This window comes from Diadema setosum, chromosome 11, assembly GCF_964275005.1.
Source record: "Diadema setosum chromosome 11, eeDiaSeto1, whole genome shotgun sequence".
Classification (NCBI taxonomy): Eukaryota; Metazoa; Echinodermata; class Echinoidea; order Diadematoida; family Diadematidae; genus Diadema; species Diadema setosum.
Genome location: NC_092695.1, coordinates 16,091,116 through 16,104,196, shown reverse-complemented (window position 1 = coordinate 16,104,196; position 13,081 = coordinate 16,091,116). Strand labels below are relative to the sequence as shown.

Here is a 13,081-nt window from a genome sequence, read left to right as displayed (position 1 = left end):
CAGTGAGGGCATTAGTTAGAACTACCCAGACAAGGTACCTTTGGAACAGTCTAACATGCCTGAAGTGATAGCCAAGGGTGTTTGGACTGTTTGGAAGGTAGGGAGTGTGGGTAATTACAGTAATACCCCAACAAAACAATGTGTATCATTAGCTTTATAAAATTATGAAGCAGATCCTTGTTGTTTGATCAGTCACCCTCATCGCAAGTAAATAAAATGAAATCTTGCGCGGTCACCATTGCAACGGGAAAGTGCTAATGACCTGTCATAAGACAAATTGCGCATGAGGCAAACTGAATTCCTGGTCCCATGTACGATCTGAACCAATCATTTGATTAGGATCTGCTCCCCCATTTTATAAAGTTTGATACCACACCATGACCAAGTTGACTTTGGTGAATGTAGTGAAATTAGACAAAACTAAATTGTAGCAGTTTTATCAAAATAGGACTTAGAAAAAGATCAGTGGAATCTTCAAATATTTTAACTCAATAGTGATTTTGGCTAAAACTCCATCTAAGAATGTCATCGTTGATGATGTCATCAACTCAATATTCTGTCATTGGTGTTTTCATGAAGGTGTCATGAAAATTATATTCTTGGGTAGAGAATTTAGCAATCATGACCCTTTGCCACCTTAAGAGCCATAATTGCATGGATATTTGATATAACAGAAAAACTGTTTGCAAGATGTAGGTTTTTATTATTGATTAGTCAAAGCAAGATATTGTTACAACGGGTTAAATCTACTGAATTGATAACACTTGAGGGTTGAATTGACTTACGTGATGTTAGCTCATTCACTGCAGATCTCCAACTGCCAACGCCGGTGCATCTTCTACGCGCACATCCATGGCCAGGGATGATGCGCTGTGCGCTGCCTGGCAACGCAGTATGATGCGCGTTGCCAGGATGAGGGATATCCACTACATTATCCCCTCCTTACAAATTTGACGTCCCGTCAAAATATTACCTTGTTTGTACACAAACACGTTTCAATTCAACCAATAATGAACTACAATTCTTACTTCTTTTTTTTTTTAACTACACTGATCTCATTCGTTACGTCTCGGACATTGCGCTGTATCCCTGTTCTTCACAGGTACCAATTTTCAAGCGCTCTAATGCTGAGAGTGACAAACGAGATCCGCGCATCTCGTCCGGTAGAGATCCGAATAACTCTTATAAATTCTTTCATCCAAAAGAATAAAATACTCGTACTGACTAATGAAAAACAATGGTGTCAGAAGGTGTCTGAAACGCAATCACACCACACACCAAAACATTCTAAACTGGAAGCTAACTAAATGAATAAAGAAACTCAACAACATCAACAACAACAACAACAAGACTCTTAATTTCCATCATAACTTGTCTGAGTGCACTTATTAAGCACTGTTGCTGAGTTCGTCTCTTCGTCAGCCAGCCAGAATTCCTTGTGCACTCTGTACCGCCACAACCGATCACGGTGCACAACTTTGGGCTTGCTTCGTTTGGTCATCTGAATTCTGTAGACCACATCATTCAGTCTCTTCAATATTGTGAATGGTCCCTCCCACTCCGACTTGAGGTTAGGTGATAATCCTTTGCGCCTAGGAGGATTGTGCAGCCACACCTGTTCTCCTTTCTCTAAAGTTTCATCATGCATCCTTTTCGGCGTCAATATGTCCTTCGGTCCTGTACCACTGGGAGTTATGGAGAATAGATCCTGTCGTTTGCGCAGAAACTTCCGCATTTCATCTTTCTCTTCCATAGAAAGATCTGTCCCACCCCTTCCAACTGGTGGCTCTAAATGCGGTTCCAACTCAATCTGCTTCACCTCGACACCTTCTATCTCTCCCTTCATTCCCTCCCTATTTGAAGGATTGACAACACATTCGACACTTACGCATGTTCCAGTACACATGCTACGAGAAAGCGTGCTTGAAGCATCTGACTCTATAGGTGCAGCAACGCATCTCGATCCCAAATTAACCAATGTCTCACCTGACATTATCCCCACTTGATAATCTACCCCTTGGTGAGATTCAGTGACATCCACTCTCACGTTACACTTCGTTGATACGTCAACTGATTCATTATTTATTGCATTTCTTTCTGGTACCTCAGCCGAAGATGCTACAATTCTCGAGCATTTCACACTGCTAGCGCCCGACGCCTCTCGAAGAAGTGGAATTTTGTTCATTCCTATCTTAAGTGTTCGAGTTGCCATATCGATCATGCAATCTTGCGTAGAAAGAAAGTCAATGCCAATGATGCCCTCGTCGACAATATCAGCTACGATAACACGATGCTCCACCACGTCATTGCCCATGCGAATGCGCACCCACGCGGTACCTCTAACATCCGCCTTCTCACCAGTCACTGTGACAATTCGTCGTGCATCTGCGGTAAGTTGCATTCGTGCCTTCCTCTCGATTCTTCCCCAGACATCCGGTCTGATCAGGGTCACCCCTGACCCAGTATCGACGAGGAACCTACACGCCTCTCCTTCAACTTCACCCCTCACGACAAGCCCTCCTGGCTCTCCTCCCAGTGACCTGATCATAACGTGATTTGGAGCATTCTCAAAGTTCCTAGTCGTCCTCTGCTCCGTGAGGGCGACTACTGGTCGTTTCCCTGCTTCTCCCTGGAAGCAGAAGTTGACGTGCAATCCTTTGCAAGATGGCCTCGTTGTTTGCAGACGGCACACGTCATTTCAGGGCAATCCCTGATAAAGTGTCCCACTTCGCCGCAGTTGTAGCATTGCCCTTTTCCCTTTTGTGTGGTCTTCTCTCTGCCACCAGTTCCACGTCTGATAGCTTTCTCAATTCTCTCAACCAGCGTGTCCATCAATTCCCCAATGCCATTGTCAACCTTCACCTCCCTTGTCTTGACATCCCTCTGTCTTTCTCTACTAGCTAGGGAGAACGACTCCAGTTCGAGAGCGAGCTGCAAAGCCTCGTGAAGCGTCGCGCAACGATGTTGACGAAGTCGCAAACGCATATCTTCATCGCTGATGGCGTCGATAAACTGATCGAGAGCTAGCGACTCGTGAATTGCGGTGCCTGCGTCTGGATATGCCTGCATAACGAGACGCTCTAAGTCTCCTGCTAACTCAGGCAAGCTCTCGTCAGGGCGGCGTCGACGATTTCTAAACTGTACGCGACTCAGTTCCGACTGGTGGACGCAGCCAAATCGCATTCCAAGGGCTTGCACTAGTACCCGAAATTCACCTCTCTGCTGTGCTGGAATGGTAGCTAGAACCGAAGCCGCCTTACCTGTCAGACTTGCTGCCAGATAAACAGCCATCTGATCTTCATCCCATCCATTTGATCGTGCTAACAAAGAAAACTGAGAGAAGTAAGCTTCCCACGGCACTGTTCCATTGTACGATGGAGGTAGAATCACTTTGCCGCGTTTCTGATTCAAACTAGACTGCTCTAGTACTTGCGACGGAGATGGTTCCCTGGCTTGATCATCTTTAATTTCTTCACGCTTAGTTTCAACAACTGTCATGCGCTCTTCAAGTTCTTTTTGACTAGCTGTAACCGAGTCTAATTTCGCATTAATCGTAGATGTAGTCTGCTGCAAGCCAGGGATGATGCGCTGTGCGCTGCCTGGCAACGCAGTATGATGCGCGTTGCCAGGATGAGGGATATCCACTACAATATTTGTTGAGTAGGAAAAAAAACAGTAGACTTATGAAGACATAATATCACCTCATTTAACAGGCACATTTGGTTACTACTGATGTGAATCTTTTGTGAAAACATACAAAATTGTAATAGCAGGTGACTGTTTTTTCTTTAGTCCAGTTTTGACGAAACAACTATCACTCTGTGAAATAGATTTTCCTGTATTTGTCAAACCCAACTTGGCAAAAGTGTGGTATTGCACTGTGAAGGAGATATTTGCTTAAAGTGCCATCTATATAGATGTTCAATTTATCACTGGTAGAGAGCACCACTGTTTCAGTAACAAGAAGTTGCATTATTTTGCATGTTTCCTAATCATAATGTGCGTAAAGATGCCAGAACAGAATATACTGGAATAGCACTTATCAGTGGTGGAATCAGGGGGGGGGGGGGGCACACACCTTTTAATTTTGTAAAGGCGCCTCCCCTTTATGGAATTCCTGGATCCGCCCCTGCTTATGAATATCAACATGCTTCTTTGTAGGTACAAAATATATTTTGTAGGATAGTGAAATGAAAAGAAGAGCCCAATATAGCGTATGTGTCAAGTCTTTAAGGGGGTATCTCACTGAGCGGCGAACGTTTGCGAACGTAGCGAATTTGGGAATTCGCCAGGGTTCGTAAACGGTTGCAAAAGGTTCGTTAACATTCGCAAGAAAGTTCGCAAACAGTTTTTATTGTCGCAAACAGTTTTTCTTGTCACAAAGAAATTTTGAACATGTTCAAAATTTCTTTGCGAACCTTTGCGAATTTGTATTTTCGCTAACAGTTGCAAACATTCGCAAAACACTCGTAAGAATTCGCAAACGGTCGTAATACGGTGTCGCTAACATTTTTATATGATTCGCCACTGCTAGCGAACAAGTAACCACATGGTTCCTATATAAAAGCTTCTGAAACAGACAAGGTTCCACTCTAAGAAAGTTCTTGAAGCTCTTGACATCTCCTCATGATTGTAATTGCTTCAAAAGCTTTTCATATTGACTAAAGTCTGTCCTCTGCAAAAAGCACTCTCTGACTCTCTTTCTTTTCTTCTTCCTTTCTTGTTTTTCTTTATTTTATTTCTCTTATGCTGCACACGTTAATAGCTGTAGCAGCAGCCTGACAAAGCAGCTCTTCAAGGATAGCAACACCTTGAGCCTCTTCTTGGCAGAAATTTATTTCCATATCCTGGAAATCCATCTTGAACGGTTGTCACAAGAGATCTGAATTCAGTGGAAGGTTTTATGTCGTTTTATGGGTCTTACTATACACAGTCGCCTGGTACTTTTCTAGGTCCAAGAACATTCGCAAAATTGTCGCAAAGGATTTGCAAACAGTTGCTAATATTTGCAAAACTGTCGCTAACATTTGCAAAATTGTCGCTAACATTTGCTAACATTCGCTAATAGTCGCCACCTGTGTTCGCAAACACTTTCACAAACATTCGCTAAAGTGTTGCTAATTGTCGCTAAACATCGCTAAAAGTCGCTAACTGTCGCTAATGACAGAAGCGAACTTTGATTTTTCGCAAACATTCGTCAGAAAAGTTGGCGAATCTCAAATTCGCTACGTTCGCAAACGTTCGCCGCTCAGTGAGATACCAGCTTTACCAGGACTGATGTAAATTATGTGATGGTTTTGTTTCAGAATATGATTCTTGATCTAGTAAGGAGTCTAAGAATCTACCATTGGGAAACATGGACGTAATTTTTTTGTCCCCGCCGAACGAGTTCGAGCAGGGGACTATGAAACGGGCTCCGTACGTGTGTGTGTCCGTCCGTGTGTCCGTCCGTCCGTCCGTCCGTCCGTGTGTCCGTCCGTGTGTGCGTCCGTGTGTGATCAAAATCTTCAATTTGCTACTTCTCTGTCATTTATGAGCCAATTTTGATTCTGTTTGCTTTATATGATAGCACTACATGGGAGCTTTGAAACTTCTACACAGAATTTCAGTCGTGACCTTTGACCTTGACCTTTGACCTATATTGTACATTTTGCTACAAAATGCTACTCCTTCGCCATTTCTAACCCGATTTCGATTCCGTTTGCTTTATATGATGGCACTAGGTGAGGGCTTCAAAACTTCTACACAGAATTTTGACCTTTGACTTCTTTGACCTTGATTTTTGACCTGTATTGTACATTTTGCTACAAAATGCTACTCCTTCGCCATTTCTAACCCGATTTCGATTCCGTTTGCTTTATGTGATGGCACTAGGTGAGGGCTTCAAAACTTCTACACAGAATTTTGACCTTTGACTTCTTTGACCTTTGACCTTGATTTTTTGACCTATATTGTACATTTTGCTACAAAATGCTACTCCTTTGCCATTTCTAACCTGATTTTGATTCTGTTTGCTTTATGTGATGGCACTAGGTGAGGGCTTCAAAACTTCTACACAGAATTTTGACCTTTGACTTCTTTGACCTTTGACCTTGATTTTTGACCTATATTGTACATTTTGCTACAAAATGCTACTCCTTCGCCATTTCTAACCCGATTTTGATTCCGTTTGCTTTTTGTGATGGCACTAGGTGAGGGCTTCAAAACTTCTACACAGAATTTTGACCTTTGACTTCTTTGACCTTTGACCTTGATTTTTTGCCGATATTGTACATTTTGCTACTAAATGCTACTTCCGGCGGGGACATATTTTACGCACCGCGTAATTTCTACTTTTCCTTGTTTTTTTAGCTTTTTAAAAATCTACACTGTATTCCCATTGCAAAAAATGGTGTGTCACAAATATTGTTGGAGAGAAATGTATGTATTATGGCTACTGAAACATCAGTTTGTGTCTGCTTGGAGTCGTCAAAGTTAACAGATGTGGTCATATTTCTGTGTTTGATGTGTGTCTGATTTATACATGCAGAAATGCAGGTTATTTTCCATGACAGAACATTATTCTGCATTCCAGGTGGGAGCGCCCCCACGTCCTCTTTGGTCAACTCTTGGACTGGATCAGATATTTAGTTGCCTGGCAACCTGTGATATTCTTCCTTGTTCAAGCATCATACTATGTACTAGGTCTGGAGTAGATCCTCAGTCTATTTAACTGATAAGTATTTCAGATTTTTATTATTTTCCCCAAGACTGTTTTATGTGAGTATATATAGCATTAAATTGATATGTAAGTAAATTTCATATGAGACAAAGGTATTAATTTTTTGTTTTGATATTCATGCAATGCAGAGTTTTTGTAATTACAGTATGTATTACCTTGTCTTTAATACCTTGCAGCTATTACAATGTACTCATTTGTGGTAAAGCAAGACGTCTGTGGTAGGTTATGGACTACGAAAGTTAAATGAACATGTGTAATAAGACCACACAGATGAGATCTTGTTCATGAAGGGAACAGGCAGGTTCAATCAGTGAATGTAGTGCACTGACTGAATATACTGATTTGTCAAAATATGAGTGGATGAATTGACAGATAGGGAGAAACACAGAGAAAGGAAGGAGAGGATGTTTGGTCAATACACATGCAGTCTAACCTTTGATTGAAACTCGCTGATTTAGGCCATCAACAAGACTAGAATTTTCACTTTTGTATGAAATATTTAGTTTGTGGCAGTACAGTGTACTTACCACTAACCTTTTTTTTCCCCTTTAGCTTCTCACTTTCTTTGTCATTACCTTTGGTTGGCTTAGTATTCTATTCTTATTTTGTTTTCCCAATTACACTTTTATTTCTAAGGAAGTTGACAGGAGGCCTTTGCCCTCTCAAACATGTTCAAACTTTTTGTCTTTCTGCCAAATGTGACAATACTCCCAACAAGTAGTGCCCATATCGTTGGTTGAGAATGAAAAGGGCGTTAAGTGACCACAAAACCCATAGTGTTCGAGAAGACTTAAAGCCCCTCTCACTTTCAACAGATGATATCTTCTGAGATTCTGACAACACACTTTGTAATTTATATGGGATGCAGTCAAGCTTGAGTGAAATACACATGCATGTTTTTGCCCACAATGAATAAAGATACCAACTTACAGAGGGATAGAGTATTTCAGAACACTGCTTTCAGTTTTTACAGAACTTTTACTGGTTCAACGATTTTGCTGCTGGAAGTTTGACTTCAAGAAATGTTACATAATATATATGTTTTTAAAAAAGGAATTACAGTTGGATTCTTTGAAATCTGTAGAATGTGAATTTTATCAGTAAAGATTCTTTGGTACATATTGCAGAAGAAATGTCAAGAGTAAAATATACATTGACATTAACACACACTTGGTTAGTGTGAGTAAAATGTAGAATTTGGGTTGTGTTCACTTTTTGAACCAGCTTCCATTGCACATCTGAAACCATGATATTTTTTGATATACCGGTAGCACGTTCCATTGCTTGGTTTAAGTGTATTTTATATATTTGTTTATGTATTGCATAGCACAATTTCTACTCCCTCGTTAGCATGACCTGCTGATGTGTAAAATATCTGAATTTAATGTAGGTTTTTATCCGACATTTCCTGGTGTAGAGAGGGCTTGTATCAATGAAATCCAGCCGTAATACGTCATGTTCAAGGAAACTTTGTTTTACTCTGTTAGAGTGTTAAGTGTAGTATGCCGCCTTTTCCATATGAACTTGTGGTGATCACACACATTGTTTCCTGGCAGTTGTAACGTACCAATCAGCCCATTGTTTTGTGTATCTACCTCCAGCTTGTGATACTGGCAGTGAATTGTTTTCCAGGGAAATTGCAGGGATGTAGGATGATTAGCATCTGGTAGCAAGCTTTGCCATTTCTTAGGGTCATTAAAGGTCAAAATGTGATGTCACAAATGATGTCACAAGTGGAGACCTAATCTTCTTGATACAAAAAATCAAAGTACGTTGTCATGCTGCAGGCAGGAAATGGTGTGAATGTGTATTTTTGAATCAGCTATTTTTTGAAGTACTTTTCTGCTAAATTACTCTAACTTAGGGGTTTGTTTGTCTTAACTCACTAATAGACCACATTAGTACATGTGTATGCCAAATATTTACTGTACTCATAATGCTTGTGTATGATTGCTGACTTAAATAAGAAATGTGATTCCAGACATCCCCCCCCCCCCCCCAATCCTCATTAGGATGCCATTTGGCATGCTCAACCCAGCATCAGCCCTGGCAAGAATTTGGGCTTCTTATTTACATACAATGTCAGTGCAAGTGTTAGGTGGTGGGCTTTTACAGGGTGAAACAAATGAAATGTTGCTAGAAGAAGAGGATATACACTTGCCAATTTGCCTCGGTATTTGGGCCAGCAACACTAACCAAGAGCAATTCATAAGGCTTTATTTTGATTCAATGCATAATTTTTGTTGAAAATTCGTGACTGTTTCATCGAAGACCTTTTTTATCGCAAGTAAATTCAGATTCCCACTGTTGTAGAAAAATACAGAACTCACTGAGGTTGAACTCAGTTGATTGATATTCTTTTTTTTTCAAGTCAGCATTTCACAGTAAGGAGGGCGCAGCCACCGATCTCTTTTTAGAAAAAGGTTTTTACATAGATACAGTTGTATTAGTGGGCACTATTAACAAAATTTTATGTCAGAGAATTACAAAAGCCTTTGTGTTTCTGCTTTCCAACGTATAGGGCGTACCTTTCTTCCTGGAAAAAAAAGGGAAAAAAAAAACAGGAACCAAAACAAAATAGAAACTTGGCTGTCGTTGTGACAGCTCACATGCAGCTAGATGCATTAATGTAGATGTCTGTATGTGGGTTGATTAGGAAATGCAGAAGTCATGTGTAGATGATGAGTTAATGAGATACGAGTGTGGGTGAACCTTGCCAGTCTCTTATAGTGGGAGAATGATTCTGGAAAAAAGTCAGAGAGATTCTTATCCACGCATCAATAGGAATTTAAGAATACATTGTAGTAGAAAAAAAAAAGAACAAAAAAGGATGCCGACGTTGTAAGTGTTGTAGTGGTAGAGCGCATCCTCGTACCTTAGACATGGAAAAACACTGTGTTGGGGAATCCCAATACAGGTACGGTAATATTTCTTTTTTTGCTTCCTCTTATGGGAAAGCTAAGAACGTGTGATGTGTATAACCCAAGATTGTTAATATAAGAGCAATGATCCGGTGAGGGCTAATAATCACTTTATGCCTTCCACATATGGTTTGCCCGAGGCATCGTGTGATGGGGGTGTCTGTTGGCTTTATACATGTATCCGTGTAAAGAGATGTTGTAGTTCACACTGATGATTCATTAGACTATCTAGGTTTGAAATGTGAGAGAGCACTCAAAAGATCAGGGTTTTACTTAATAACAACAATCCAAAGAAGGTGTTTTGGGGGGTATCAAAATGTAGGTCAATTTTAAAGATGTCACGTACATGCAATAACTGTAGGTATACTTGATGTATTCAACATTTGCCCAAGATTATGTTTAGACAGGGACAGATGTGGGGGTAATGTCAAATTCTGAATTGCTTTCTTAGTGTAATGAGCTTAGGTTTTACATGTACTGTATCTCTTTAAAAATGACAAAAGTCATCTGAATTGATTGATGGATTATGCGTTAAACATAGAAAGTGTATGATCGGAGTGATTTTGGGCGAATTACAGTTAAATTAATGCACTATGGTGTGAAATTTATTCACTTAAACAGTACCTGGCTAAAAGACACCACGGCATGCAAAGAATGCACTGGTTATTTTGACTGTGGCAGATGTCTGTAGATGAGCGTATGAAATTTTTTTGTATATTGTATAAAAAGCCGCAAGAAGTAATAAAGTTTTGTTTTTCAGACTTTCAAAAAGTGTCTGAAGAGATTTATTTGTTCTGTCAAGGATTACTTTGTTTCCTTCACCCCGCTGTGTAGAAATTTGATTGAGAGCGACCGAGATTACACACATTTTCAGCTATCATCAGTTAAGATCATGATGGCACTTGTGTTGAGGGCCTGACAGTGTGGTATATGTACTTCATCTAGTGCTCTTACAAATGACGAATTCGTGCAAGGGTCCGTCAATAGTACAGCACAGATCTGTTGCCTGACTTCTACCTCTCGAGTGTCCGATGTGTTGCAAAGTCTTTTTAATGGAATGGAAATGACTGCACGGAAGACCAGTTTCATCGAATCAAAGGACGGTTCATGGCTTCTATGTAAATGCCTCGCCTTTCATAATCAAGAAATTGAAACCAGAAAGAAAACAGAAAAATAAGAAATGATAATATACGCACAGCCCCTCATGATCTTGTGACATCTCTACAAAGCGCTATACACATAATATTATTACGTTGAGGTCGTTCAATGTACACTCACTGGTTAGTCCACGACACAAAGTTATCCAGCGAGCTATTCTGTGGAGTCTTCTTTATTGCCTGGGTAGTGGATAAAATCAAATAAAGATGACTGTCCAGACCTAAATAATATTCCATAAGAGTAATGCGTCTACTGTTAAAGGGAAAATCCAGTCCAAAAATAAGTTAGTCTGAAAAAAAAAGTAAAATCGTAAGACTTCAACTGTAAAAATTTGACTGAAATTGGATGAAAAGTAAGGAAGTTATGAAATTTTGAAGTTTTGCTGATTTCTGCAAAACAGTTCTTGTACAGTGGATATGCAACTGAGTGAGCTGACCATGTCATAACCTCACAATTTGCCATTGATCATGTACAAAAAAAATGACGAAAATTCAGTGTAACTGTCATTGAAGTCTGAATCACAATGTTATTCCTGGTTGAACAACTTCAGAATAGTGATCAGTTAGATATATCAGGATTTGAGCCATGGGCATAATTGCGTTTGAATGAAAAACAGGAACATTTTAAATTTTATGTACAAACTATGTACAAACTATATGGCAAGTTGTGAGTGGATGACATGCTCACTTTGCCATTTGCATATTCATATTGACCGTTCAAGAAGTGTTTCCTCAAAAATTAGGGAAACTTGTAAATGTCATAACTTCCTTATTTTTCACCCGATCTCGATCAAAATTTTACCGTTGAACTCGTAGTATTTTAATGTATCTTGTCAGACTAACTTATTGTCCCCGCCGAACGAGTTCGAGCAGGGGACTATGAAACGGGCTCCGTACGTGTGTGTGTCCGTGTGTCCGTGTGTCTGTCCTTGTGTGCATCCGTGTGTGATCAAAATATTCAATTTGCTACTTCTCTGTCATTTATGAGCCAATTTTGATTCTGTTTGCTTTATATGAGAGCACTACATGGGAGCTTTGAAACTCCTACACAGAATTTCAGTTGTGACCCTTGACCTTTGACCTATATTGTACATTTTGCTACAAAATGCTACTCCTTCACCATTTGTAACCCGATTTCGATTCCGTTTGCTTTATGTGATGGCACTAGGTGAGGGCTTCAAAACTTCTACACAGAATTTTGACCTTTGACTTCTTTGACCTTTGACCTTGATTTTTGACCTGTATTGTACATTTTGCTACAAAATGCTACTCCTTCACCATTTCTAACCCAATTTCGATTCCATTTGCTTTATGTGAGGGCACTAGGTGAGCGCTTCAAAACTTCTACACAGAATTTTGACCTTTGACTTCTTTGACCTTTGACCTTGATTTTTGACCTGTATTGTACATTTTGGTACAAAATGCTACTCCTTCGCCATTTCTAACCCGATTTCGATTCCATTTGCTTTATGTGAGGGCACTAGGTGAGCACTTCAAAACTTCTACACAGAATTTTGACCTTTGACTTCTTTGACCTTCGACCTTGATTTTTGACCTACATTTTGATGTACATTGCTTACAAAATGCTACGCCTTCGCCATTTCTAACCCGATTTCGATTCCATTTGCTTTATGTGATGGCACTAGGTGAGCGCTTCAAAACTTCTACACAGAATTTTGACCTTTAGAATTCTTTGACCTTTGATCTTGATTTTTGACCTATATTGTACATTTTGCTACAAAATGCTACTTCCGGCGGGGACATATATTACGCACCGCGTAATTTCTACTTTTCCTTGTATTTGAACTGGATTTCCCCTTTAAATGTATCACACAAAGTGCAGTTGGATGGCAGTATGATAGGTTGCTAGTTTTAAAGACGAATTTAGGATGTTTTCATCAGATTTGTGGTTATTGCCTCATGGGCAAGCCTGCGATCCAACAAATCTATAAACAGCAAGATTTCACATTATATTGGACCCGTTAAGAGCGGAGGTATAAAAAACAACAACAAACAAAATCAAAACCTCAAGCAGCGTAAGAATCTATAAGCAGTTTGATGACTTGGATACTAAACACGAGACCCATTGCACATTTTTGGTGTATACTATTACAGCTTTCTTTGAAAAGAAAATAGCAAAGGGAAGAAAAAGCGACGACAAGAAAACTAGAAAAGCACTCTGAGAGCGCAGACCTCCGCCGAGCATGCAAATCATTTTCACCTGTCCAATGATCTTGTTCTTCCGTAGAGATATCAGTGATATCCACCCATACGTTATAGCA

At 40.0% G+C, this 13,081-nt stretch overlaps 1 protein-coding gene across 1 annotated transcript in view; it reads left to right on the top strand.

The window, feature by feature from the left end:
* LOC140234727 (E3 ubiquitin ligase Rnf121-like) overlaps positions 1 to 10,407 on the top strand; it is a 35,874-nt gene extending 25,467 nt beyond the window's left edge. The window contains 1 exon segment of the mRNA XM_072314765.1: positions 6,575 to 10,407. Within this exon segment, the coding sequence (XP_072170866.1) occupies positions 6,575 to 6,695 (121 nt within the window). The 3' untranslated portion in view covers positions 6,696 to 10,407.
* Positions 10,408 to 13,081: the final 2,674 nt, after the last annotated feature.